At 46.2% G+C, this 24,908-nt stretch overlaps 1 protein-coding gene across 2 annotated transcripts in view; it reads left to right on the top strand.

Annotated features, from left to right (window-relative positions):
• The window catches only part of ST8SIA5 (ST8 alpha-N-acetyl-neuraminide alpha-2,8-sialyltransferase 5), a 53,064-nt gene that overhangs the window by 1,862 nt on the left and 26,294 nt on the right, over positions 1 to 24,908 (top strand). Inside the window, exon 2 of one of the 2 annotated variants that reach the window (XM_066616882.1) lies at positions 17,491 to 17,598. The exons of the other annotated variant lie outside the window; for it this stretch is intronic. Within the exon in view, the coding sequence (XP_066472979.1) occupies positions 17,491 to 17,598 (108 nt within the window). The remainder of the gene's footprint in view (positions 1 to 17,490; positions 17,599 to 24,908) is intronic. 2 annotated transcript variants of the gene reach the window in all.

Here is a 24,908-nt window from a genome sequence, read left to right as displayed (position 1 = left end):
CATTTGAGAGAAAAGCACAGAACCAAATACTAAACACCCTTTCCCAGAAACGGTGGCTTCTACCAAATCTATGTCAGAATAAATCCACTTAAAAATGCACAATGGGAATGCAAATCTATGCAGTTAACATAGTAGGACTTACTTCTGAGTAAACACACAAAGATGAAGAGCCAGCTGCGCTACAAAACAGAGGCTCTGGTCCAGAGACAGCTTTAAGTTTCGTTGACAGAAGCAGAACTTGTTAAAGCCCAATCCTATGCATGTCTGCTCAGAAACAAGTCCAATTATAATCAATGGGACTTACTTCTGGGTAAGTGTGAATAGGATTGCTGCCTGACAGCCCAATCCTATGCATGTCTACTCGGAAGAAAGTCCCATTAGTGTCAATGGGGCTTACTTCCAGGAAAGTGTGGATAGGATTGGGCTGCAAGTCTCTAATCTTGAGAGTCTTAGAGTAATTAACTGTCATTGGATTTGAGGCCTTGATAGTTTAAAAAAAAATTAAATATGTTAACAAAGATGTGTATGTCATGAGCTTGACAACCGCGTAAATGGAACCGCTATATACTGAGCCCATATACCACTTGAGTACCAGATGCTGCCAATGGCCAGTGGAAGAGGGCTTCATGCTCTGCTTGTGACCCAGGAGAGGTTGCCAGGTTAGTCTGTTGCAGCAAAATCAAATTGATCTCCTACATTTAAGTTGATTGATCCTAACAATTTCAGTCAATTAAGACTGCAATCCTGTGCACACTTTCCTGGGAGTAATCCCCATTGAACTCAATGGAACTTACTTCTGATTTAGATTCATCAATTTAAATTTACATGTGAGTATAGTTTTGAAGCAAGATGCATGCTTCCTTTGATGCAAACGGGGAGGTCTTCCAGAGCCTTGCTAGTTGAGGTACTTTCCTTTCAGAGAGGAGAGTGGGGAGTGAAACTGGGACCTCTGTGCAGAGCATATGCTTTGCCTCTGGACTAGGAAATAATTCCTGTTGAGCTGGTGCAAGTGATGGTTTACTCCTGAGCAAAGATTCTTAGGATCATGCATTGCGTCATCCACATAACGTAGGCCTGATTTACTTCTGCAGCAGAACAAGGTGGAAATGAGGTTAAAAAGTTCAGAAGTAGTAAAGAACTGTACCACTTCAGTAGAATGGACTGGCCAACTTTAGACTCCTTGTGGAGGAAGGAAGACCATACTGTATTTGAATGCTTCCCACCATAAAATACTCTGTCCAGGTAGAAAGCTAGCACAACAGGCTGAGCTAGGAACTTTATACCATAGTCTTTCGAGACTGAAGGTTGCCAACAGGAATTTTCTCCTGGTCGAACAAATTTTTATAGGTGTGAGCAGAGAGAACAGAAGGATTACACAGCGGCCTGAAACTCCCAATGTAATGTTTTTGCAAAAGTAGCTGCAGGGGGGGAGGGGTGGCAATCTTGCAGCTGCTATATTAGCCATGGAGTGGTAAATTTAGGGGCATAATTTATTGCCCCTTAGTTTTCCCATCCTTGACTAACAGCAGCTTTAGGGTGCTATTAAAGGCAGAAAGGGTGGGGGGGAGATTTGGGTCCTTTTCATCTTATACTGTGACCCCAATCCAAATCAACCTCTTGCTTTTATGAGAAGAAAATTATGTGCAGGGCTGTAATCGTGCAACTTCCACGTTGGGTGTGCCCAGGGACGTAATAGTCAGAGGGTTTGTAATTTTACCTGCTTAAAACCCATTTCTGCGCAACCCGCATTTGCATACCCATTTGATCCCTGTTTCGTATATGCAAATGGCTTAAGACCATCCAGAGGTGTAATCCAGAGGTGACTATCCAGAGGTGTAATCTTTGCTCAATGGAACAGCCATAAAATAAGTTCCAACTAAATTTAAATTAATACCAATCTCCAGACCCCTGGTTTTCATGGCTAGATTAATACAGTGTTTAACAGTGCAAGCCTATGCAGGTTTATTCAAAAGCAAATACTATGTGTTCAGTGGGACTTACTCCCAGGAAAGTGTAAGAGCTCCAAGAGCTTTAAAGCTGCCGGCATTAAACTAGAAACAAAACTGTGAACGTTTCTGATTAAAAGCTCACTATGGCTCCCAACACAATAGTGGCTCTGGGCAAGCAACTGCAAGTTAGTCACCCCCTCCCGGCCCCCCAACTGGAGAATGGGGAAAAACCGACTTACCTTACAGGGTTGTTGTAAGGATTTGTGAGAGAGTGTGAGACATTTTGGATATTGTAATGTGGTTGGCAACCTTCAGTCTCAAAAGACTGTGGTATAAGCCTACAGCATCCGGTATTCCCAGGCGGTCTCCCATCCAAGTACTAACCAGACCTAACCCTGCTTAGCTTCCAAGATCAGACAAGATCGGTATTGTAAAGCACAGTGTAAATGGTGTCAATTAAGGTTTTGCTATGATGGTATCTGTGACTTTTCGGTAACAACAGTTTTTGTGTTTGTCCAGTCCTGGTCAGCTTTGCCCCCTGATGATGTGACTCAGATGCTGTAAGCAAAGCCGGAACTACACTGCAGCAGAATGAGCTGGTAGAATACTGAGGTGATAGAGTAGACTGTACTACTTCAGGCTAAAGATGGGGGAATCTATATTTGAATGAGTCCCATCTGAACAAGCCCTTGCAGGGGAAAAAAATTTTTTTTTTACATCAGGAAGAAAAGGTTCCATTCCAGCCTGCTCCCTGTTGTTCTAGCTTTCTTCTTTCAGGGAGGTTTTTGTTTGTTTGTTTTTAAAGTGGAATAGCTTTCAAAAATGTGATGATCTAGCTGGAGGAAGAGCTTTGTTTTACACAAAAATTCACACACTGTTTGGTTGGTTCTAACCAGAGGTGTCACTAGAGTTGGTGTCACCTGGTGTGAGAACTCACTGAGTCAGCCCCATGATGGACCTCCTCCCGTACCAGACCATACAGAATAGATTACAATATAATTTGCACAGCCTAAATGCAGTGGCATCACTAGTTGGGGTCACCTCATCAATTAGTTTATTTCATTAGATAACAGTACAGGTCACCCAGCAAATCAGTAACTACAAAAACCAGTGGCCAACCTGATGGCACACACACAACTGAATAAGAGTTCAGTGGCCAGTGACATCACAACAAAAGTATTTTTCCTGTCCTTTCTGATTTGGCTGCCATATTTAATTGTAATGTTTTTGTTGTCTTTTAATTTGCTGTGATGTTCTCCTTAACACTGAGGTCTGCTAGCAAGCGGGTTGTTACTCAGTGGCAAAACACATGCTTTGCATGCAGAAGGTCCCAGGTCCAGTCTCTGGGCTGCCAGTTAGTGTAGGAAGTTCTGAGCTAGATGAACCCAGAGCCTGATTCTTGGTAGAACACAGCTTCATATGTTTGTATGCACAGTGGTATGGTACTTGCTTTACATGTATAGAAGGTCCCAGGTTCAGTCTCTCACATTCAGCATCAAAACATCTTGGGCAGTAGGACTGGGAATGAACCACTGCTTGAGACCTGTGGAACTGCTGCCAGCCAAAGGAGGCAGTGATGGCCTCAATGGACCAACTGCCTGACTTGGCATAAGGCAACTTCCTAGATTCAAATGGTTTGTGTAGGTATTATTATGTGAACTTTCTTATACATAAAAAGCATCTTGACAGAGCAGACCACCATCAGGCCCAGCTTTCTGCTCACCACAGGGAACCACCAGATGCTCTGGGAAACCCACCAATAGCGCTAGAAGAGAGCCGCTGTTGTCTCAGGTCCCAGCAACTGGTTCTCAGAGCTCCCCCAAAGCCAGGGTGGCCAGTAGCCAGGAGAGCCATGAACTGGTCTAATGCAGGGGTGCCCAAACCCCGGCCCTGGGGCCACATGCAACCCTCAAGGCTTCTCAGTGCGGCCCTCAGGGAGCCCCCAGTCTCCAATGAGCCTCTGGCCCTCTAGAGATTTGTTGGAGCCCGCACTGGCCCAATGCAACTGCTCTCAGAGTGAGGGCGACTGTTTGACCTCTCGCGTGAGCTGTGGGATGAGGGCTCCCTCCACTGCTTGCTGTTTCATGTCTGTGATGCAGCGGAGGCAGCAAAGGAAAGGCCAGCCTTGCTTTGTGCAAGGCCTTTTATAGGCCCTGTGCTATTGCCAGACCTTCATTCATTCACATATGTTCATATTTAATATATTCATTTATGTAAACTTATGCAAATTTATTCAAATTTTAAATGTAAATTAATTCTTCCCCCCCCGCCCCCAACACAGTGTCAGAGAGATGATGTGGCCCTCTAGCCAAAAACTTTGGACACCCCTGGTCTAATGGCTCAAAGTACCTGTAAAATGCAGCAGGAGATTTCATTTTGTCACAAGTACAGTATGTGCAGGCAATCAAGGTGTGTGGCATAAACTGTCACCCCACCTTTCATATGTGATGGTGTACATTTGTTTTCCTGCATGGAAACATTTACGGTATAGGAAGAATAAGTCAGGTAGGAAATGGAACCCCTCACGGCCTTGGGGCTGTGCAGCTGTCCTGCTCTCAGAGGGTGTAGGCTGGAGCTGGGGGTTGCTTTTAGTATAACTGTATCTTAATAGCCTGGGATTCTGGGCAAGCTGTTGGAAGCACCAGCTGCTATTCTGCGACTGCAGTTGCACATAGTTGTACCATCAAGCACCTAGTAAATGGACACTCTTGTATATCTGCTGTCAAATGCTATAAACCAGGGGTGAGGAGATTTGGGCTGGTTGGATCTGCTTTTGGATGGTTCCCCCCCTGGAATCCCAAGGTCTACCAACTGGAGCCAGGTGCAAAATGGAGGCTGGCAACAGAACCAGATCCAAACTGGTTACCCAGTTTACTCCATTGGCCATCCATTGACCATCCATTGGGATGAGCTATGTGTGTTACTTCAAGACTACACCTGAATTACTACAGATCAAGGATTCCAACGCAAAACTCTTAAAGCTGGCCAACAGAGTTGCACAGGTCGAAGGCAACCTATTATTATTATTATTATTATTATTATTATTATTATTATTATTATTATTATTATTATTATTATTATTATTATTATTATTATTATTATTATTATTATTATTATTAACAACAACAACAACTTTATTTATAATAATAATAACAACAACAACAACAATAATAATAGGTATTTATATACAGCCTTTCTTGGTCTTTATTCAAGACTTTATTCAAGGTGGTTTACATAGGCAGGCTTTATTAAATCCCTATTAAATAGGGATTTTTACAATTTCAAAGAAGGTTCTTTCTTTCAAGAACGACTACATTCAAGGTGTTTCATTCCGATCTGGCTTCACATTCTGGCCTCCATCCTCCCACGCTCAGAGCAGATGGAATTGCTCGGCTTCAGCTTGTCAGCTGCTCCAAGGTCGCACGGTGCCGGTGGCCTCGAACTGGCGACCTTGTGGATGTTATCTTCAGGCAGACGGAGGCTCTACCCTCTAGACCAGACCTCCTGCCCCACCTTAAAACCCAAGGCAACCCTGTTTTACAGACGAGGTGGGAGAGAATAAATGATTAGACCAAGGCAGTGACATGGCTAGAGGGGGTGCAAAGCACTGAGTTTTCCAGGTGCCTGAACATGCCATGCAAATGGCTCCTCCCCCTCACCTTCAGAGCCATTCCAGGTGGTGAGCAAAAGAGGCATTTGACTCCCTGTCTCCCTGCATTCACCTCCGTTTTGCCCACATTGCCCAGAATGGCTCCTAAGGGGAGAGGGAGGAATCACATTCTTGTGGCTGCAAAACCTAATGCTTTGCACCCCTTCTAGCTACGCCACTGGCCCCAGGCCAGCTATGGCACAGCATGTTTTGTTTATATGGTTGGGAATCAGAAGCCCTTGCTAACTGATTCATTGCAGATCACCCAGAGATCTATCAGTAGATCCATGTATACTTTCTGCCTGCCCCCATTTTCAAATGACTATTGACTTTTTCAGAAAACCTAAAGCAATTTACACCAGGGGAAGTCCTGTCTGATGTACAGAACTCCAACAGTCTCCATACAGCAGCTGACAGTCTATTCTAGGCTGTTGTCATGCAGTGAACACTTAATACGTTCTCCTTAAATAGCTGTAATTTAGGTTATGAAATCTGACATCTCCAGATGTTGGCAGAGGCAGTTGACTGGAACGCAGTACAAAACAGGCAGAGCTTTAACAAAAATAAATTAAGTGGTGTGCTATAAGTGGATATCAGTTCCCCCCCCCCCCCGAATTTTCATTTATTTTGCCTTTGTATTCTAGCTTTTGTACTAGGAACTCAGGGTCCAATTCTATCCAACTCTCCAGCACTGGTGCTACTGCAATGCAGCCCTGAGGCAAGGATCAAATGTTCCCTTATGTTGTGAAAGTCTTCATAACTACCCTCCCACCGCAGGGTGCAGAGCACACCCCATTGGTACAACTACAAGAGGGCTGGAAAGTTGGATAGGATTTGGCTCTCAGTCTGGCAAATGTGTGTTTATGCCATTTTATCCTCACAATTAGCCCTAAGCCCCCCAGTGTGCTTGATAGATTAATGGGAAGTCCCTTGGATCCTCTAGGTTTAGCACCTAGATAAGTGGAAGAGGACACCCAGATCACAGGCAGAAAATTATGTCATGTAAGAACAAAGTTTCTTGGGCTCAGAAAAAAATAGCACTTGGAAAATATGGTGTTTGATGTGTGGATAGATATTGACAATTAGAATGAATGGAGCACTGAGCAAGGAATGAATCTCTGGGTCCAAAGTTGACACTGATGTGGGAGTTCTGTGAATCCACCCCTGGCATCTTTTTCTTTTTCAGAAAGCAGCTGGGATGGGAGTGGGCAATTTAGTTGGGAGTGGGCGATTACGATTATGCCCATAAGTTTCTCTCTCCTTGGCTGTTTGTATAAATACGTATTATTTCAATCAGGGCTGGAGCACTCTTCCCTATGCCACAGCCCTAATACAATCTGGCAGTCACCTGCAGTTGCTTTTTGAAAAAGGTATCTGGTGTTTCCTTCACAAAAGCTGCACATCATATCTCGTTTGGCCCTATATATGTGTGTGTGATGAACTCACTGGTTTTTTCCCCATGTATTTGTCTTTTCTTTTTGGAAGCTTCTAATCTGCCCCCCTTCCCCCCCAAAAAACAAACTTCTGTATTGATTCATCTGCTTAAAAGCTGCTGGGCCACCATCCTGCAGTGGTTTTTGTTTGAAATGCCATTATCAGCCAGCCCGGTGCTTTTGTGGGTTGGGGGATTTCTTCACATTTGGAGTAGCCAAGTCTCCTACTGAGATCAGAATGTGTTTAGCAACTGGGCAGCCATACCTGCTTACCAAGTTAAAGGGTGGTATGGGGTGGGCAAGTGGGTTCTACTCCTCAATCAGTAACCCTATGACTTCATCAAAGCTGTGGTTTGGAGGTGTTCTTAAGCAATTTTATTTTTTCGCAGATTTCATTCCCCCCCCCCCCCCCAAGGAGGAAAAGTGCAGAAAGCAGTGTTGTGTGTTTTTATTCCAAGGGCACATTTTAATAAATTGTGATTGCTTTGAAAGTGTTCTAGGTAGGTGATATAGTGTCAGCAGATGCAACTAAAGTTATTATCCATGCACTCCCCCGGTCCAGCCCATTAATTTTTTTTCATAGATTTCCCAGTTTATTTTTCACATTGTTTTTTTTTATAAAAATGAGGTGCAGAAAGTGGTGTTATGTGTTTTTATTTTGTTATTACTGAAAACTTACACCTCTGCCTATGGTACTTTCTTTCAAGCACAGGCTGTGGCTGGTGGCCCAATAAAAAAAAAAAAGGAAGAGCAGAGAGCAGGAAGAAATGTGTGCGCGCTAACCACTAGGCACTACTCTCTCCCTTCATTCTGGCTTCCCCAACAGCATGTGTACCTGAATGGTTGAAAACCAACTGCCTCTACATCCCTCTAGCCATTGGCTGAGCTTCTTTAATGTAAGGGAGTAAAAGTATGGTTTTACTTTTCTTTCTTTTACTTTTTAATTTTTACTTTTTTTTTTACTGGTTTTTCTTTCTTTCTTTCTTTCTTTCTTTCTTTCTTTCTTTCTTTCTTTCTTTCTTTCTTTCTTTCTTTCTTTCTTTCTTTTAAAAAGAACAACCTTGCACAGGTGCTGAAGGTGTCATTGTCAGGAGTGGAATTGACTGGAAAGAGAGATTTGGAGACTGGGAAACTGAGTGTCAGAGAAAGAAGTTCAGATAAGGTCAAATAGGTCAAAATGGCAGGGGGTGGCACCTGAATTTCACATGTCGATAGAAATTAAACATTTTTGTTCACATTGAGGACAAAAGACTCGTTAGTATACTTCTGCACTATTCAGAACTGTCCCTCTGCAGGTGTATTTTGTGCTGGAGGGTAATTTTCTGAGAGTTCAATCCTAACGTGCACCAATGGCCTGCGCTGTATCTCACACAGGTTAGGAGCAGGCTGAAGTGCCCTTCAGGATATTGGAATATTATTGTCCTATAGAGTTACTCAGATCTGCGTCAAATATTTAGCTGGCTCAGGTCAAAGCAGCTCCGTGTAATGCCAGGCCAGCCGGGAAGGGGGTTCGGTTATGGTGTGTGCTGTTGCTGCCAGTCCTGCCTCCTCAGGGCTCCTCAGCCAATCCTCCCCCTGTTCTGTTCTCCTCCTGCCCAGAAGCACCCACCCAGAACACCCTTCCGCAACCCTCTCCCACACCCTGAGCCTGGTCTGCCTACGGACAGGATTGGGATTCGGTCCAGCTGAGCTGGCACGGGCCTCCGCACCAGCCCAGCTAGCTCTCCAGTTGGTGCCAATGTGCCTTATGGCACATTTGTGATACTTGAGAGCTGGTGTAGGGGACCTGCACTGGCTCAAGTGTCAGTTTGGATTGGGTATGAGTCCCAAGATTTGAGTTGGTGTTTACTTCCTATTTTCCGTAGGGTATGCATATGACAGTGTGTGTCTGCCTACTTGGTTTTTCCCTCCCCCTAAAGCTCTCTCTCATTTCTTCTGCCAACTGCATTACATAATCCTCTATCCTCGGTGGACCTTAACAAACTGAAAAAGATGTGTGTGTTTGGGGGGGGGGGTAAGAGAATAGATCCCACACACTTGAACTGTGATTTAAAACTGCAGGAATTTGCAAGCGCTCACAGTTCAATCGCTCCCTGCAAGGTAGTATTTGACTGTGAAGACTTCACAGTGCTTGAGCTCCCGATACATACATCAGCACCTCTGTCGAAAGCAGCCTTGTTAGCGGGAAGAACATTTTCCTCTGACTCATCAGAGTTTGTTTGGTTGCTTCTCTCTTTTGGTCTGATAGAGAAAATAAAAGCCAATCGATACAACTTTCAAAGGTCTCCCTGCTTTAGCCCAAATCCACTGAATCTCTCTGTCTTAATTGGTGAGTTTTAACATCTCTAGACCAGCTTCCTAATTTAAAAAGCACTTGTGGGGGTTTGCAACAATTAATAAGACCACATAAAACCACAGCTGTAACGAGTCTCTAAGAGGGAGAATAAGATAGTACAATGAGGAAAAAGCATTCTGCTGCAATTTTGTGCACATTTTTCTGGGAATAAGACCCACTGAATGCCGTAGGACTTGCTTCAGAACAAACGTGCATTACATTGCACTGTAAATAGCTAAACCTTCATTTCAAAACCTGGGAGCCTAAGAAGTCTGACAGATGGGCTAACCAGGTTGCCTGAGGCTTAGATCCTGAGACACAGGAGGTGGAGCCTGGGAATGAAGGGGTGTTGCCGGAAAGATCAGGGGTGGAGCCTAATCAGTTGGATTTTGCAGTGTCTGAGAAATGGCCCATGTCTTGTGCTGCTGCTTGGCAAAGTCAGTGGGGGAAGGCTGGTGGCCTACATTGAAGAGGAGATGTACCTCACGTCCAACTGTGACCACTATGCTGCAAAGGCTCTTTTTTAAACATTGACTCAAGGTATCCTGGTATCAGATGATGCTGGAGCTAAGCCAGGAGCCTTGAGGTCAAACACTGATTCCTGGGTGCCTGTCTCACTGTGGGGGAGCTGGTTTTGCTTTTAGCCGTTTATATCCTACCTTTTGCATAGGACTCCAGGCAGCTATTTTTTTTAAATTTACAATATTAAAAGCAATAAGATATTTAAAGCAGTAAGAGTATCAAAGCAAGCATTAAGTTAAAGAGCACTAATGTCTGGTAACTAAAAATACATAAAATACTTCCTTAAAAAGCAGGGTTGGGAAGATGGTTTATCTTAAAAGCCACTAAGAACTAGGAGAACAGGCTAGAAATGGCATGGTGTCCATGGGTTCATAAAGAAGGCACCAAGCTAACTTGTCCAAGGAGGAGGAAGTTTCACATTTTGGGTGCTGTCCCTGGAAAGGCCCTTTCTCTACTAGCCACCCATCTCACTTCACCTCAAAGGGAACTCATAAGAAATCCTAATTTATAGCAAGTTTGTGTGTCCTTGGATCCCCTGCTGTTAGCCCTTTAAATGTTAAGATCAGCAACTTGAACTAAACCCAGAAACAAACTGCCGAAAAGCAAAAAACCTTTTAGCACTGGTACAATGAGTTCCCAGGGGTCAGCCTTGGTCAATCTGGCCATTGCTTGGAGGAGAGAAGTGGAGGCAGTTCAAGCAAGGATACTGATATCAGGGTTCTCCTGGTTTGGGAATCAGTTGTTGAGTCTGCGCCCTCCCTGTGCTGAAGCCCAGATGCCTGACATCTGAATGCTTACGTGAATGAATGAGACTAGCACAGAAACTGCTAGTGCAAGTCAGCTACCTGAGGCTGTCATAATGCTGATTGACACTAGAAATGCTACAGTAGCAAAGGCTAGTGTAGCATATCAAATACTGAATCCTACAAATCGAGAGTGTATTTACTATCAGTTTGTGAAGTTGTCTTGGATCAGATCTAATTATTAGTCCATCTAGCCCAGTACTGCTTTCCCTGCGGGGGGCAGGGGGGGACGGAGGCTGCAACTTTCCAAGGTCTCAGGCAGAGAAAAGGCCATTCCCAGCCTTGTTACCTGAGATCCCTTGATCTGGAATCCACAGGTTGAACCTAGAATCTTTTGCATGCAGAAAAACTGCTCCACTGAGTGAGCTCCTGCTCTTCCCCCCCAAAGGGGGATTTTTAGTAGAATTAGAGGGGAGAGAAATGTCTCTCTGTTCTAGTTCCATTAACTAGGTCATGTTATTTTGATCCGTGTCTTTTAAGGAGACAAGAAGGGGAATGCCTGTTACTGAAACTATGCTTCATTGTCATCTGTGCCCATGGGGAATACAGTGTTTCCATTTCCGTTTCAGTGATTACATTCAAGGATCCATTGCTCAGGAGCCCCCCTCCCCCCCAGAGCCTCAGGCACATGGGTCTAGGCTTGCAATTCCCCTTGAGCAACCTTGAACTTCTTTCCTTTCATCCAATCAATTCCAGTCAGTGCTCAGCTCATTCTCCCATTGAATCCTCTGCAGACAATCACTATCCATTTTCACCTGAGTGCTGTAGCCCAGTGTCCTGAAAATGCTTAGGCTAGCATAATGGCAGGATCTCTCTTTAGGCCCATGTCAGCACGTGAGATCCTGGGGTACATTAGTGATGCCTGTCCTCAGTCCACTCCCTACAGGGGCTGCCACTTTATTCCAGTGACTCCAAGATGGTGTTGTTAACATAAGAAGAGCCCCGCTAGATCAGGCCAAAGGCCCATCTAGTCCAACTTCCTGTATCTCACAGTGGCCCACCAAATGCCCCAGTGAGCACACAAGACAACAGGCACAACCTGTGTCCTGGTGCCCTCCCGTGCATCTGGCAATCAGAGGCAGCTTGCCTCTAAAACCAATTGCTTACACATACCTACTATGCCTTGTAACCTACTATGCCTTGTAATGAACTTCTCCTCCAGAAATTTGTCCAGTCACCTCTTAAAGGTATCCAGGTAAGATGCCATAACCACTTCTTGTGGCAAAGAGTTCCACAAACCAACCACATGCTGGGTAAAGAAATATTTTCTTCTGTCTGTCCTAACTCTCCCAACACTCAGCTTTCGTGGCTGTCCCCTGGTTCTGGTGTTATGCGAAAGGGAAAAGAGTGTCTCTCTATCTGCTCTGTCCATCCCCTGCATGATTTTGTACGTCTCAATCATGTCCCCCCTCAGGCGCCTCTTTTCTAGACTGAAGAGGCCCAAACGCTGTAGCCTTTCCTCATAGGGAAGGTGCCCCAGCCCAGTAATCATTTAGTTTGCTTTCTTTTGCACCTTTTCCATCCCCACTATATCCTTTTTGAGATGTGGCAACCAGAACTGGACGCAGTACTCCAGGTGAGACCTTACCATTGATTTGTACAATGGCATTAAAATATTAGCAGTCTTATTCTCAATCGCAGTGTGGATTCCGAGCCAACAGGTCCACCACTGATATGGTATTCTCCCTTAGACAACTGCAGGAGAAATGCAGGGAACAACGACAGCCACTCTTTATAGCCTTCATAGATCTCACAAAGGCTTTCGACCTGGTCAGCAGAGACGGCCTCTTCAAGATTCTCCCCAAGACTGGATGTCCACCCAGGCTCCTCAGCATCATCAGATCCTTCCACAAGGACATGAAGGGCACTGTTGTCTTCGATGGCTCCACATCAGACCCTTTTGACATCCGAAGCGGAGTGAAGCAGGGCTGTGTTCTTGCACCAACCTTGTTTGGGATTTTCTTCGCTGTCCTGCTGAAGCAGGCCTTTGGAACTGCAACAGAAGGCATCTATCTCCGGACCAGATCAGACGGAAAGCTCTTCAACCTCTCCAGACTGAGAGCAAAATCCAAAGTCCAGCTGAAATGTCTGCGTGACTTCCTCTTTGCCGACGATGCAGCTGTCACTACCCACTCTGCCAAAGATCTCCAGCAGCTCATGGATCGTTTTAGCAAGGCCTGCCAAGATTTTGGACTAACAATCAGCCTGAAGAAAACACAGGTCATGGTTCAGGATGTGGACTCACCTCCCTGCATTACAATCTCTGAGCATGAACTGGAGGTTGTCCATGACTTTGTGTACCTTGGCTCAACGATCTCCGACACTCATTCTCTCGATACCGAGCTAAACAAGCGCATCGGTAAAGCAGCTACCACACTTTCCAGACTCACAAAGAGAGTCTGGTCCAACAAGAAGCTGACGGAACATACCAAGATCCAGGTCTACAGAGCTTGCGTCCTGAGTACACTTCTGTACTGCAGCGAGTCATGGACTCTTCGCTCACAACAGGAGAGGAAATTGAGCGCTTTCCACATGCGCTGCCTCCGACGCATCCTCGGCATCACCTGGCAGGACAAAGTTCCAAACAACACAGTCCTGGAACGAGCTGGAATCCCTAGCATGTATTCACTGCTGAAGCAGAGACGCCTGCGTTGGCTTGGTCATGTCGTGAGAATGGATGATGGCCGGATCCCAAAGGATCTCCTCTATGGAGAACTCGTGCAAGGAAAGCGCCCTACAGGTAGACCACAGCTGCGATACAAGGACATCTGCAAGAGGGATCTGAAGGCCTTAGGGATGGACCTCAACAAGTGGGAAACCCTGGCCTCTGAGCGGCCCGCTTGGAGGCAGGCTGTGCAGCGTGGCCTTTCCCAGTTTGAAGAGACACTTTGCCAACAGTCTGAGGCTAAGAGGCAAAGAAGGAAGGCCCATAGCCGGGGAGACGGACCGGGGACGGACTGCACTTGCTCCCGGTGTGGAAGGGATTGTCACTCCCGGATTGGCCTTTTCAGCCACACTAGACGCTGTGCCAGAACTACCTTTCAGAGCGCGATACCATAGTCTTTCGAGACTGAAGGCTGCCAATACAATATTCTCAATGCCTTTCCTAATGATCCAAGCATGGAATTAGCCTTCTTTACTGCCGTCGCACATTGTTTCAGATCACTGACGAGAAAAAAAAATAGTAACCACCAGTGGTAGCCACCACCCCGACCCCATGTCTATTTACATTACGCCGGGGTCATTTGGTTGATATTGTTAATACTAATTTTTGCAGATTACATGTACATAGATCAGCTCCAGTTTCAACCAAATATGTAGGTTTTTTAAAGTGTGTTACAGGTTTTTTTTTTTTAATCTCCTGCCAACAAACTAGTGAAATGCACAATTAGAAAACCACATATTGCAGTACTTTGAATTGTTATCAATAGTTATCAAGGTCGTTTCTATACATTTCTATCAATATAAACTTTTGAACAAGCAAAAACAATTTCTACACCTAACTAATTCAGCCCATTTGAGCTGCCATGAATTTCACTCCTTGTTGCTCTGAAATTCTACTGCTACCTGACTTTAGGGGACATTTTGGACCAAAAAAAAGGCAACTGCAAATCTAAGGCTAAGAAGAAGAAAAAAAGAGCTGCTCTTGCTTAGGTAAGCCCCCTATAACCTTTAGAGAGACCACCCATGTGGGGGGCACCGTACAGCACCTTGTGGAGGACTCCCTTAAACTTACTGCCTTTTGCCAGCACATCAGGCTGTATTTACACACCTGCCGCTGTGCTTGTGCAAATGGTTCCTTGAGCGCCTCCCTGAGCCTCTTTTGTAGTCTGTATGCGTCCTGCAGAAATCAAAGCCAACGCAATCCTGCAATCATCTCCTTGACCCATTTCTGGTTGACACATAATCAGCCCCAGCTTGTCCTGATCTGGGAATAGTTTTGTGGGGGGGTGGAAGTAATAATTCTAAAAGAGGAGCAACACAGGGCACCGAGCATAATTGCATTCTGTAATTGCTCTTGACCCAGACCTCTCTTCGGAATTGGCTTGCCTGTAGTCTTGAAATCAAGTTTAACAGATGTTCATCTCACATAACAAATCCCCCCCCCCCGTCTCTTGGAAAAAGTCCAGAAGAAGATCAGGAGGACTCATTGGAGGGTTGTGTGTGGAAAGCTATGTCTTACAAGGGCAGGCTTTAACATACTTGATCTTGGGATAGAGCAGTGATTCAACTGCAAAATTTAAATAATGGTGGGGGCATGACTCCCAAGGTTGTGGCTGTTGACCGTGTGATACAACTGACAGAGAAGGCCACATCCAAATCTCTCCTCACCCAGGAAGCTCCTGTGGTTGATGATGGGGAGAATCACTGTCACTCAGCCCAAAAGCTCAACCCTCTGGAGAACACACATAGTTTGGGCCTCCTGGGCAGAGCCAGCAAGAGCTGCAGGGGCCAGTGCAAAACAGTTTTGCAGAGGCCCTCTACTCACCAGGATGAGTGGCAGTGGCAAGACACCCAGCAGTGGTGTCACTGCCAACTGCTTTGGGGTGTGTGTGTGTGTGTGTGTGTGTGTGTGTGTGATTTGAAGCCAATCAAACCCATAGGCAGGTGGAAAGGAAGGCTTTCCAGCAGCAACTCTCTGCTCGCTGCACTCTTCTCACTTCACCTCGGCATGGAAAATTCCATGCCAGGACTTCTGCTACATACAGAGCGAGGTGCCAGCTGTTGGTGCTCCTTTCGCCGCCCTAGTATGAGGTCCCTCCAGGCACAGGGCCCAATTTGGTCAAATTGCCCTAAGGCCAGTCCTGCTCCCCAGCTTGTGAGCTGAATGCTTATCTGAAGCAGACATATACAGAGTCAGACCACTGGTCTGTCTAGCCACATATTTTCCACTCTGATTGATAGTGACTTTCCAAGAGCTCCGGCAAGGGTCGTTCCCATCCCTGCTACTTGAGGTCTTGAGGGTGTGTTCTGGGGTTTTCTGCATGCAAGCACACACACTTCCTCTGAGCCTCAGTTCCCCCCTGATTTTCCAGCCAGGAGAGCAATCTCTGTTCATACATCTGTGTGATGATGTCATGTGCCTACAACAAAAGAAGCTAGGAGAGGTACTCCCAAGAATTGTTGTACCACAGCTGAGCTTGAAAGCTTGCTCACTGTGACATTTTAGTTGGTCCCACTGCTTTTGCATTTGGATTTCTTTTTAATGAGCCAACATGGCTCTTTGCGGTTTTCGTTCTGCAACTGTGGAACTCTGTTTTCCTGGAGAATGGCACCTGGGTAGACACATAGTAATGTCAGGGCCGAAAAAGTAGACCTAAGATAAAGAGGCCTCCCTTGCAGGAAGGAGGAATCGGGAAGGTGTTCAGTCTTCCAACCTTATAGTGGGATCGTTTTCCTCTTTAGCCGGTGTAGTCTGTGAAATCCAATTAATAAAAGCTGTATTGATTACAACAAAGCATCTGAAATCCAGAAGTTGCCTAACACAGACCAGGCCACTTCTCGCTGTAGCTGAACTCGCTACTGTTGAACTGTAGTTCAACTATAGTTGAACTATCACCCACGCACCCGGCCAGAAAATTTTCCACTAAACCCGGGCTGGAAGAACACATGATGACATGTGACATGTTGACAGAGCTTTTCTTTTCTGATACATTGGATGGTGTGGACATCTCCCCCTGATTCCCTGAGTACACCCCTTTATTCCCTTGGGGCACTTCTCCCTGAAATGGTTATATTCTTTACTCACTCTTTATCTCTTAGACAGGAAATGTTTATGTTGAATAACATCAATTGAGACTAAAGACTCCTTTCCCCCTTCAGGACTCCTTTCCTAGGGGATCATTCCTCCCAGGTGACTCTGGGCTGAAGATCTCTCCCTAGGTATTCTCCAAGCTACAGAAATCATAGCTCAAGAAGAGTTTTTCTTCTTGTTTGCTTTAGCGCAGTAGATAGTGCTCAAAATCTCAACATCATTTATGTAGCAAAAGGACTTAGAAGATGGCTCACTAGCTCGAAAAGGGACTCTCAATGGAAAAGGGACAATATCAGCAACAGCCACTGGGGGAAATGCTGTGTCAGGTTGGCTGTTGTACTCCCCCTGCCAAATATAAGGGAACTGCTGGTTTAAAAAGTCACTGTTGCTCATTTGGCATGGGAGGGGGAATGCTTACATACCTCTGTGGTGCTGTTCATTGAAGGTCTGCAGCCACGTGTACAGAGCCTTGCATGCGCACCATTCCTTCCACGCCTTCCCCAGAACATGCAGAGGTCAGGGGATACGGTTGGCAGCTGGGATCCCCTTCCCATTCTAGCCTCCATGCATGCAGTAGATGTGGTGTGAAGAGTAGAATTTGGGCTACTGTATTGCTTCAACTCTCTTTGACCAGGGGAAACAGTGGAACAAATGAAACACATCGGTCAGTCTTCGTGTACTCTCCTTCTCTTGATTGTCCTCCTATGATTTTGTTTTACTTGTAGAAACATATTTTGAAATCTGAAAAAGAAATTGGGCTCACCAACCTGGAGCCTTCTGGGTCTGCTCGATATAAAAAGAAAGTCCGTGAATTAGGTTTTAGAGGGCAACTTCTGCTCTTGAAAAGTAGTTTTCCAGTCTTCCGTTGAAGAGCAGAATTCCAACTAGCTCTGACCTTCAGCAATACAGGAGGGCATTCCGGTCTTTGAGATTTTCATCCTTCCTGCCCTTTGGAATATGCATTCTGTTCATTGTGTCAAAGCTACTGACAAGAACTGAGCTGATGAATGATGTGGAATATCAATTGCCTCGTTTTCTTGCTAGTGGGCTGCAGTTTAGCTGGCAGAGTGGAGAGGAAGTGGCCAATTGGACCAGCAGCCTCAATTTCATGGACGGCGGAGCTCTGAAGAGAGGCGGTGACCCAGGCACCAGGTACAAACACCAGGGAATGACAGTGGGTGGGGAGCCACCGTCACCAAGAACTATCTGGGCAGGGGGGCGTAACTCAACAGTGGGGCACATCCTCCCAGGGCCCCGGCTCAGTATTGTCTCTTTAAGGTAGCAAGGGTGGAAAATGTGTCTGCCTGAAGCCCTGGAGAGCCCCTGGAAATCAGCACCTTGACAGCACTGGGTTCCTTGCATGTTAAGGGTCATGTCTAGTTTGACCCTTAATTGCCCGGATAGTAAGAACCAGCAATGTGAGTTGGACCTGGAGATCAATGGGAAGCCAGTGCCACTCCTGTAATATAGGAGAAAAATGCTCACCCCACATGGCTCCCATTGGCAATCTGTTTGCAGCATTTTGCCCCAGTTGCAGTTTCTGGATACTCTTTAAGGGCAGTCTCCCCTAACTCCCGCAAAGGCTAGTATAGTAGTCCAACCGAATGGTGGCCAAAGGCAAGGGGAACTGTGGCTAGATGTGTTTTCTCTAGGAAGATTCAGGACTGGTGCACCAAATGGAGATGTGCAAAGATGTGAAAATGAGGGACTTTAAGTGAGGAGTGCTAGAGCCCTTTCTGAATTTCCAGTAGTCTGTAGAGCAAAGGTAATTCTGTGGACCAGTGTCTTTATCATCAGCCAGCCAGTCTCTGAGCATGTTCAGCTCTTTCTGCTCTCTGGTGGAAGAGCCTGGACTCTGGGTTGTATTCCCACCTGCCAGGGACTTGAAGAGAGTGTCATACCTACATTACTGTATCCTCAGTTATATGGTACTTCTGTGTAGATTTAATGGTACATCCCAGTCTTGGCTGAAAAGTGGGGTCTAAATATAATATGTCAATATATATGATTGGACTCCCCCATCTCGAGTTTGCCAGTCCATGCTCAACATGCTCTTCATAATCTTATCTTGTGCTCATTGATTTGCTTTTATTTTTTAATCCCTTTATCTCTCTTGCTTTAAAAAAGAGCTGTCTTCCAAGCAAAGTGAATGATGCTCTCTTTCAGTAGGGATGTTCCCTTCTTAGAGCACTAGCCTATGCTTGTCTATGCAGAAGTAAGTCCTATTATCTTCAGTGGGGCTTACTCCCCAGAAAGTGTGCATAGGATTGCAGCCTTAGTAGGTGTGGGCAGACTTGACCTGCATCAGGATTCTGTGGGTCTTCTGATCCTCGCAAGCTTTGAGCATTCCATGCTGGGCCAGCAAATAAAAGTCAGCTCTCTGTTCCCAGAAACCCTCTAACAGCATCTCTTAGCTGTGGGGCCTTATTGCTGATGCAAGCAGGAATGGAAAGATTTGAGCTTTCAGGGCATTTCTCTGGAGTGGTGTATGAGGATTTGGTATGGGGGGGAGGGACTGATCCTGAAGGTCACAAGAACAGTGAAGATGACGTTTGCTGTGTTCTGTGCACCAATATGTACAGCTGGTTTCCGTGAATGATACGTAGGGTTGCTTCTTCTTGGCCATGATTAAATTTCGTGATACAGTGGGCAAGAAGGCAGTCGTGGCTCTTCTCTTCTGTTGAGGGTGATGAAATGCAGGCCTGCCCCAAGTTGAAAGGGTGACTGGAGTGGCCCCAAATGCTGCCACCTGTGCTTGCCATGATCTGCATCAATGACTGCACCCTTAGCCAGACAGTTAGCAGAAGCTGAAGGTGCCCTTTCTTCAATGGCAAGTGCATTTGGGGTCAGGTCTGTAGTGGAAGCTGCCTCCTTCAGCTCCAGCTCCACTGCTAGCTGCAATTTTCAGCAGCAGTGCTGGAGGAAAAGGAGATAAAACAGCACCTCTCCTCCTGCTTGCTGCCCCAGGGCAGCACGCAAGACCAGGATATGGCAGTACTCGGGTGGAGTCGCTAGGCAGTTGGTGGGCTGGGGTCGTGGCAGGAGAGTATGGGGCACCCACCACTGTCTTTTCACCTCTGTCTGGCAACCACTCAAAGCATTTGCTTCAGCTGGCCTTATAGGTAGGCCACCACTGTTGAGATGGCCTTCTGAGGATGGGCTCCATCATAGCACACAACACATCCTTTACATATGGAAGGGCCCAGTTTCAGTCCTTGACATCCCCAGGTAAGGCTGGAAAAGCCAGCCCCTGGTGGCGGTTCACCTTTGAACATTCTCACCAGGGAGAGACTGCAGGCATCAATTTTGCTATCTTTTTGGCACCGGAGAAGAATGCCTTTTCCTGCCTTGACTTTCTTCCATCTCCTTGAGCAGTCATTCTTCTCTGCTTCTAAGAATAATGTTCTTGGCTGCATTGTTTTTGTGGTTTTGTTGTGCTATTAAAAATTGTAGGTTAACTGTTTTGATGGTTGCCTGAAAAGTGGTAAAAGCGTGTGGTTGGTCTGTGGACCAAGCATGTGGGAAAGCCTGTGGTTGATCTGTGGAACTCCTTGCCACAGGATGTGGCGATGGCATCTGGCCTAGATGCCTTTAAAAGGGGATTGGACAAGTTTCTGGAGGAAAAATCCATTATGGGTTACAAGCCATGATGTGTATGCGCAACCTCCTGATTTTAGAAATGGGCTATGTCAGAATGCCAGATGCAAGGAAGGGCACCAGGTTGCAGGACTCTTGTTATCTGGTGTGCTCCTTGGGGCATTTGGTGGGCCGCTGTGAGATACAGGAAGCTGGACTAGATGGGCCTATGGCCTGATCCAGTGGGGCTGTTCTTATGTTCTTATGGTACAGAAGCGCTTTTAAAATAGAAGCAGGTGAATTGTGGGCTACATTGCAGGCAAAGCTTTTGCCCTATCCCTGAGCTCTGGCTTCTTTCTGTGACCCTGCCCTGCAGCCAGGGCCATGGAATACCTGCCACGTGGTAGCCCGTTTCCCTCCAAGATGGCCATTCAAATTTGCCGTTTTCCTGCCCTGTATTCTGCCTCAATTCACTTCCATTCACTGCAGTGTTTTTGTAGTTGTGGTCCAGCAAGAAGCTGACGGAACATACCAAGATCCAGGTCTACAGAGCTTGCGTCCTGAGTACACTTCTGTACTGCAGCGAGTCATGGACTCTTCACTCACAACAGGAGAGGAAACGGAACGCTTTCCACATGCGCTGCCTCCGACACATCCTCGGCATCACCTGGCAGGACAATGTTCCAAACAACACAGTCCTGGAACAAGCTGGAATCCCCAGCATGTATGCACTGCTGAAACAGAGACGCCTGCGTTGGCTCGGTCATGTCGTGAGAATGGATGATGGCCGGATCCCAAAGGATCTCCTCTATGGAGAACTCGTGCAAGGAAAGCGCCCTACAGGTAGACCACAGCTGCGATACAAGGACATCTGCAAGAGGGATCTGAAGGCCTTAGGAGTGGACCTCAACAAGTGGGAAACCCTGGCCTCTGAGCGGCCCGCTTGGAGGCAGGCTGTGCAGCATGGCCTTTCCCAGTTTGAAGAGAAGAGACACTTGGCCAACAGACTGAGGCAAAGAGGCAAAGAAGGAAGGCCCACAGCCAGGGAGACAGACCAGGGACAGACTGCACTTGCTCCCAGTGTGGAAGGGATTGTCACTCCCGAATTGGCCTTTTCAGTCAGACTAGATGCTGTTCCAGAACCACCTTCCAGAGTGCAATACCATAGTCTTTTGAGACTGAAGGTTGCCAACAACAGCTACACCTGAACTATAATAGACTAGATGGCTCTTGTGCAGCAGTTGTGCAACTCAGGCTGCAATCCTGTACATGTTTTCCTGGGAGTAAACCCCACTGAACACAATACTTCTGAGTAGACAGCACATAAGGTTGTGCTCTATCCAACTGTTTCACTGAAAGCTTCTGCCCGTTCTGTGACACTCAAGCAGTGTGTTTGAGCACTGCTGTTTACTGAGTCCGATCACTGGTCCATCAAGTTCCGCATCAACAACACTGACTGGAAGCAGCCATCCAGAGTCACTAGCGGAGGTCTTTCCCAGCCCTGCTACCTGAGACCCTTTGAACTGGAGATGCCAAGGATTGACCCAGGGCTTTCTGCATGCCAACTGTGTGGTCTACCACAGAGCGGCAGCCCCTTCCCAGTGCAGCCCACCAGTCATGTATGGCAGCTTGCCAGTAGCTCAGTAAACCTTCTGAATTGGCTGCCTGCCCAGGACTGCAAAATCGGGGGAGTTATGAAGCAGCTGGTAGGCCACTGTACAGGGTTTAGTGCTACATTCAGTTAATTGTGTTGAAAGCTGCTGAGGCCTACTCCAAAGAGACAAGTATGGTCACTTCCAGCAGGGCTCTAGTATCTTAACCTATTTCTACCCAGCCCACAGGTGTACATATTTGATTCCTGTTGCATATGTGCAACGTTGGGCAGAAAAGACTTATTTTTCCCAGATACATTTATTTATCTCAGCTGAGACTGCCTTTTAACAGAAACATTCACAAGGTGGTTTTCTAAAACTGAAGCTGAAACGAAACCCAGTGAATAGTTTAAAGCAGTCATCAACAGATTTCAAAATACCTGGTGAAACACAAAGATCATTGCCTTTCTCTAAAGGCAGGGGTGCCCAAACCCCGGCCCTGGGGCCACTTGCGGCCCTCGAGGCCTCTAAATGCGGCCCTCAGGGAACCCTCAGTCTCCAATGAAACTCTGGCCCTCTGGAGATTTGTTGGAGCCCACACTGGCTGGATGCAACTGATTTCAGCGTGAGGGCGACTGTTTGACTGCTGTGGGACGAGGGCTCCCTCCACGGCTTGGTGTTTCACGTCTGTGGTGCAGCAGTGGCAGGGAAGGAAAGGCTGGCCTTGCTTTATGCTAGGCCTTGAGATATTGCAAGACCATTCATTCACTCATATAAGTATCTTTAATATATTCATTTATGTAAATGTATGTAAATTTATTCAAATTTGAAATGTAAATTAATTTTTTTTTCCCGTCCCCCAACACAGTGTCAGAGAGCTGATGTGGCCCTCCTGCCAAAAACTTTGGACAGGGGGATGTCCAAAGTTTTTCATCTCTAAAGGGGATGAATGAAGAACATGTATAGTCCTCTTTGGGAGCATAACGCTAACCTGCAAAAGCATTTTGGTTGGCAGCTTCTGTGGGACAAAAGAAAGAAGTGGGAACACCTGGGGAAGCATAACTGCGTTTCACACTATTTTCTGCTCTCTGGAAAATGTTTGCTCCTGCTGAATAAACTACACTGTCTAGTTTGAGGACCAAACTAGAGATGTGTACATAAATGCTTTTGTTTGACCTGCGTGTGTGAAAGAGAGAGAGAGAGAAACATTTCTGTGTTGACTCAGCAACCTGAAAACTGCTGGGACATCCTCCTGCGGCAGTCTTTGCCCTTTGCTTGAGACACGATTCCCAAATGGCTGTGTGCTGTTATGGATTTGGTTCTCCTTCATATCTGGAGTAGCCAAGCTTCCTACTGAGATGGTGTGTACCTACTGATTGGGCAGTCAAACCTGGCTGTCTCCGTAAAGGAATGGGATGGAGTGTTCAGGTAGATTCCACTCCCTGCCCTTCATGGCATCATCAAACCTAGCTTACTTAATTTCAAGTATAGAGTTCAGCTCATGTGTGCCTCCACCAGGTCTGCTGTGAAATCTAATGCTCATTCACAGAAGGCACAGCCACTTACTGTACAGTAAGTGCATGAACCAGCATTCTTGGAACAATGTAAGTGGCTAGCAGTAAGGACTGGATTTCTAGCTAGACACATTTAGGGGGTTAATTTTATTTTGTTTGCGCTTTTCACCCCAAGCTAGCCTGCAGACTTCAAATTTGCAACCCTTGGGGTTTTCGTGTGCTTTGCTCTTGAGTGACTTTACTCGTTATTGCATTCATATTGGTTCTTTGTGTCCATCTGGCTGAGTGCAGGCTTTGTCCATCAGCCTGCTTGTTGCACTTTGTTCCAACCTCCTTTCTCCCATTATAGTTAATTCATTTTTATTTTGGATTTTTAATAAATCTGTTATATTTTGACTCTGCCTGCCCAGTTCATGTTGACAGGTAATGCAGTGGGTGTCATTTCTGATTGCTGCAGGTACTATTGCAATTTGATTTTAAGCCATTTCTGCCCAGTGCTGTATATATGCAACAGGAATCAAATGTGTACATCTGTAGGTCAGGCAAAAATGGGTTAAATAAAAATCTCTGGGGTTCTCTAGTCTCCTGGAAGAGGTTTTTTCCCCCCCAGATAGATCCTCTCTGCCTGGTCTTCTTAGCTTAGTATGGTGGGCAGTGGATAAAATTACTTATTCCCCTTCCCATTCAGTTGCTGGCCAAGTACAAAGAGAAAGCAGAGCGCAGGATGGGGTGCATGAGCACTAACCACTAGGTTCTACTCCCCTTGATCAGCCTATGCAGTGGTGTCACTAGGATTCATGTCACCCGGTGCGGAAGGCCTGTGCGTCACCCCATGCAGTGGGCGGGGCAACGCCCCAGGTGGACGTGGTGATGTACCATCGCCCCGCCCCAATGGTTTTTTGGCTGTACCTTTTGTTAGAACACAGATATTTTAATGTGGATTGTTTCATTGCATTCTGCATGAAATTACGCATTGATTGATATATAACACGATGGTATTATTCCTCCAAATTCTGATTTTAGTGATTTTGAAAACTTGTAGAGTCTCTCACGCACACACGCCCACCCCCTATCAACTTACTTACTCTGTAGTCTGCCTGCAATAACAACCCCCCCCCCCCAAAAAAAAAAAATCAGTGAGATTTCCAGCCCTCCTGGTGCCCATTTTAAAGTTCTTCTATTTCAGGCACATCAAGATAAAGACCCACCTGGCTTTGCAAGTGCAAAACAGAAAACTTTCCTCTTATCATTCAAGCCTGTTTTTTGTTCTTTTTTGGGGGGGCTGCCTTCTGGAGCAGCTCCATCGGATCAGGACCCTTCTGGTGCCCTCACATTCCCCTTTGCCTGGCCTGACCACCAGCCAAGGCACATCTGCCTACTTGCGAGTAAACACGACTGTGAGCCTGCTTTGCTTTCCATAGGTCTCCATAGACTGGGAGGAGGCAGCTGGGAGGGAGGAACCTCCTTCTCTGGTGTTTTGGGGGGCTGCACTCATTGGATGAGGACCATTCTGATGTTGTTGGATTCCTCTCAGCCTGCCCTTTCTGACGGGCTATGGCAAGTATGCCTACTTGTGAGTAAATGCACACTACAGCTCACTTTCACTTTCCTTAGGGCTCCATGTATTTTTTCCTTCCGGTTTTTTGGCCTTAACTTTTGAATGAAAGGAGCGATTTCAATTCTGTTTTTTGCACCACACTCTGCTGGCCATTCCGCATCTGACTGTGTATGGCAGGACACGGTAGCTCCTAACCCCGCGATGTTAGCGCATCCTCCCCCA

This window comes from Tiliqua scincoides, chromosome 2 (assembly GCF_035046505.1).
Source record: "Tiliqua scincoides isolate rTilSci1 chromosome 2, rTilSci1.hap2, whole genome shotgun sequence".
In the NCBI taxonomy this organism is placed as follows: Eukaryota; Metazoa; Chordata; class Lepidosauria; order Squamata; family Scincidae; genus Tiliqua; species Tiliqua scincoides.
The sequence above is the reverse complement of the archived record's forward strand: the minus strand, read 5'-3'. Positions and strand labels throughout refer to the sequence as shown.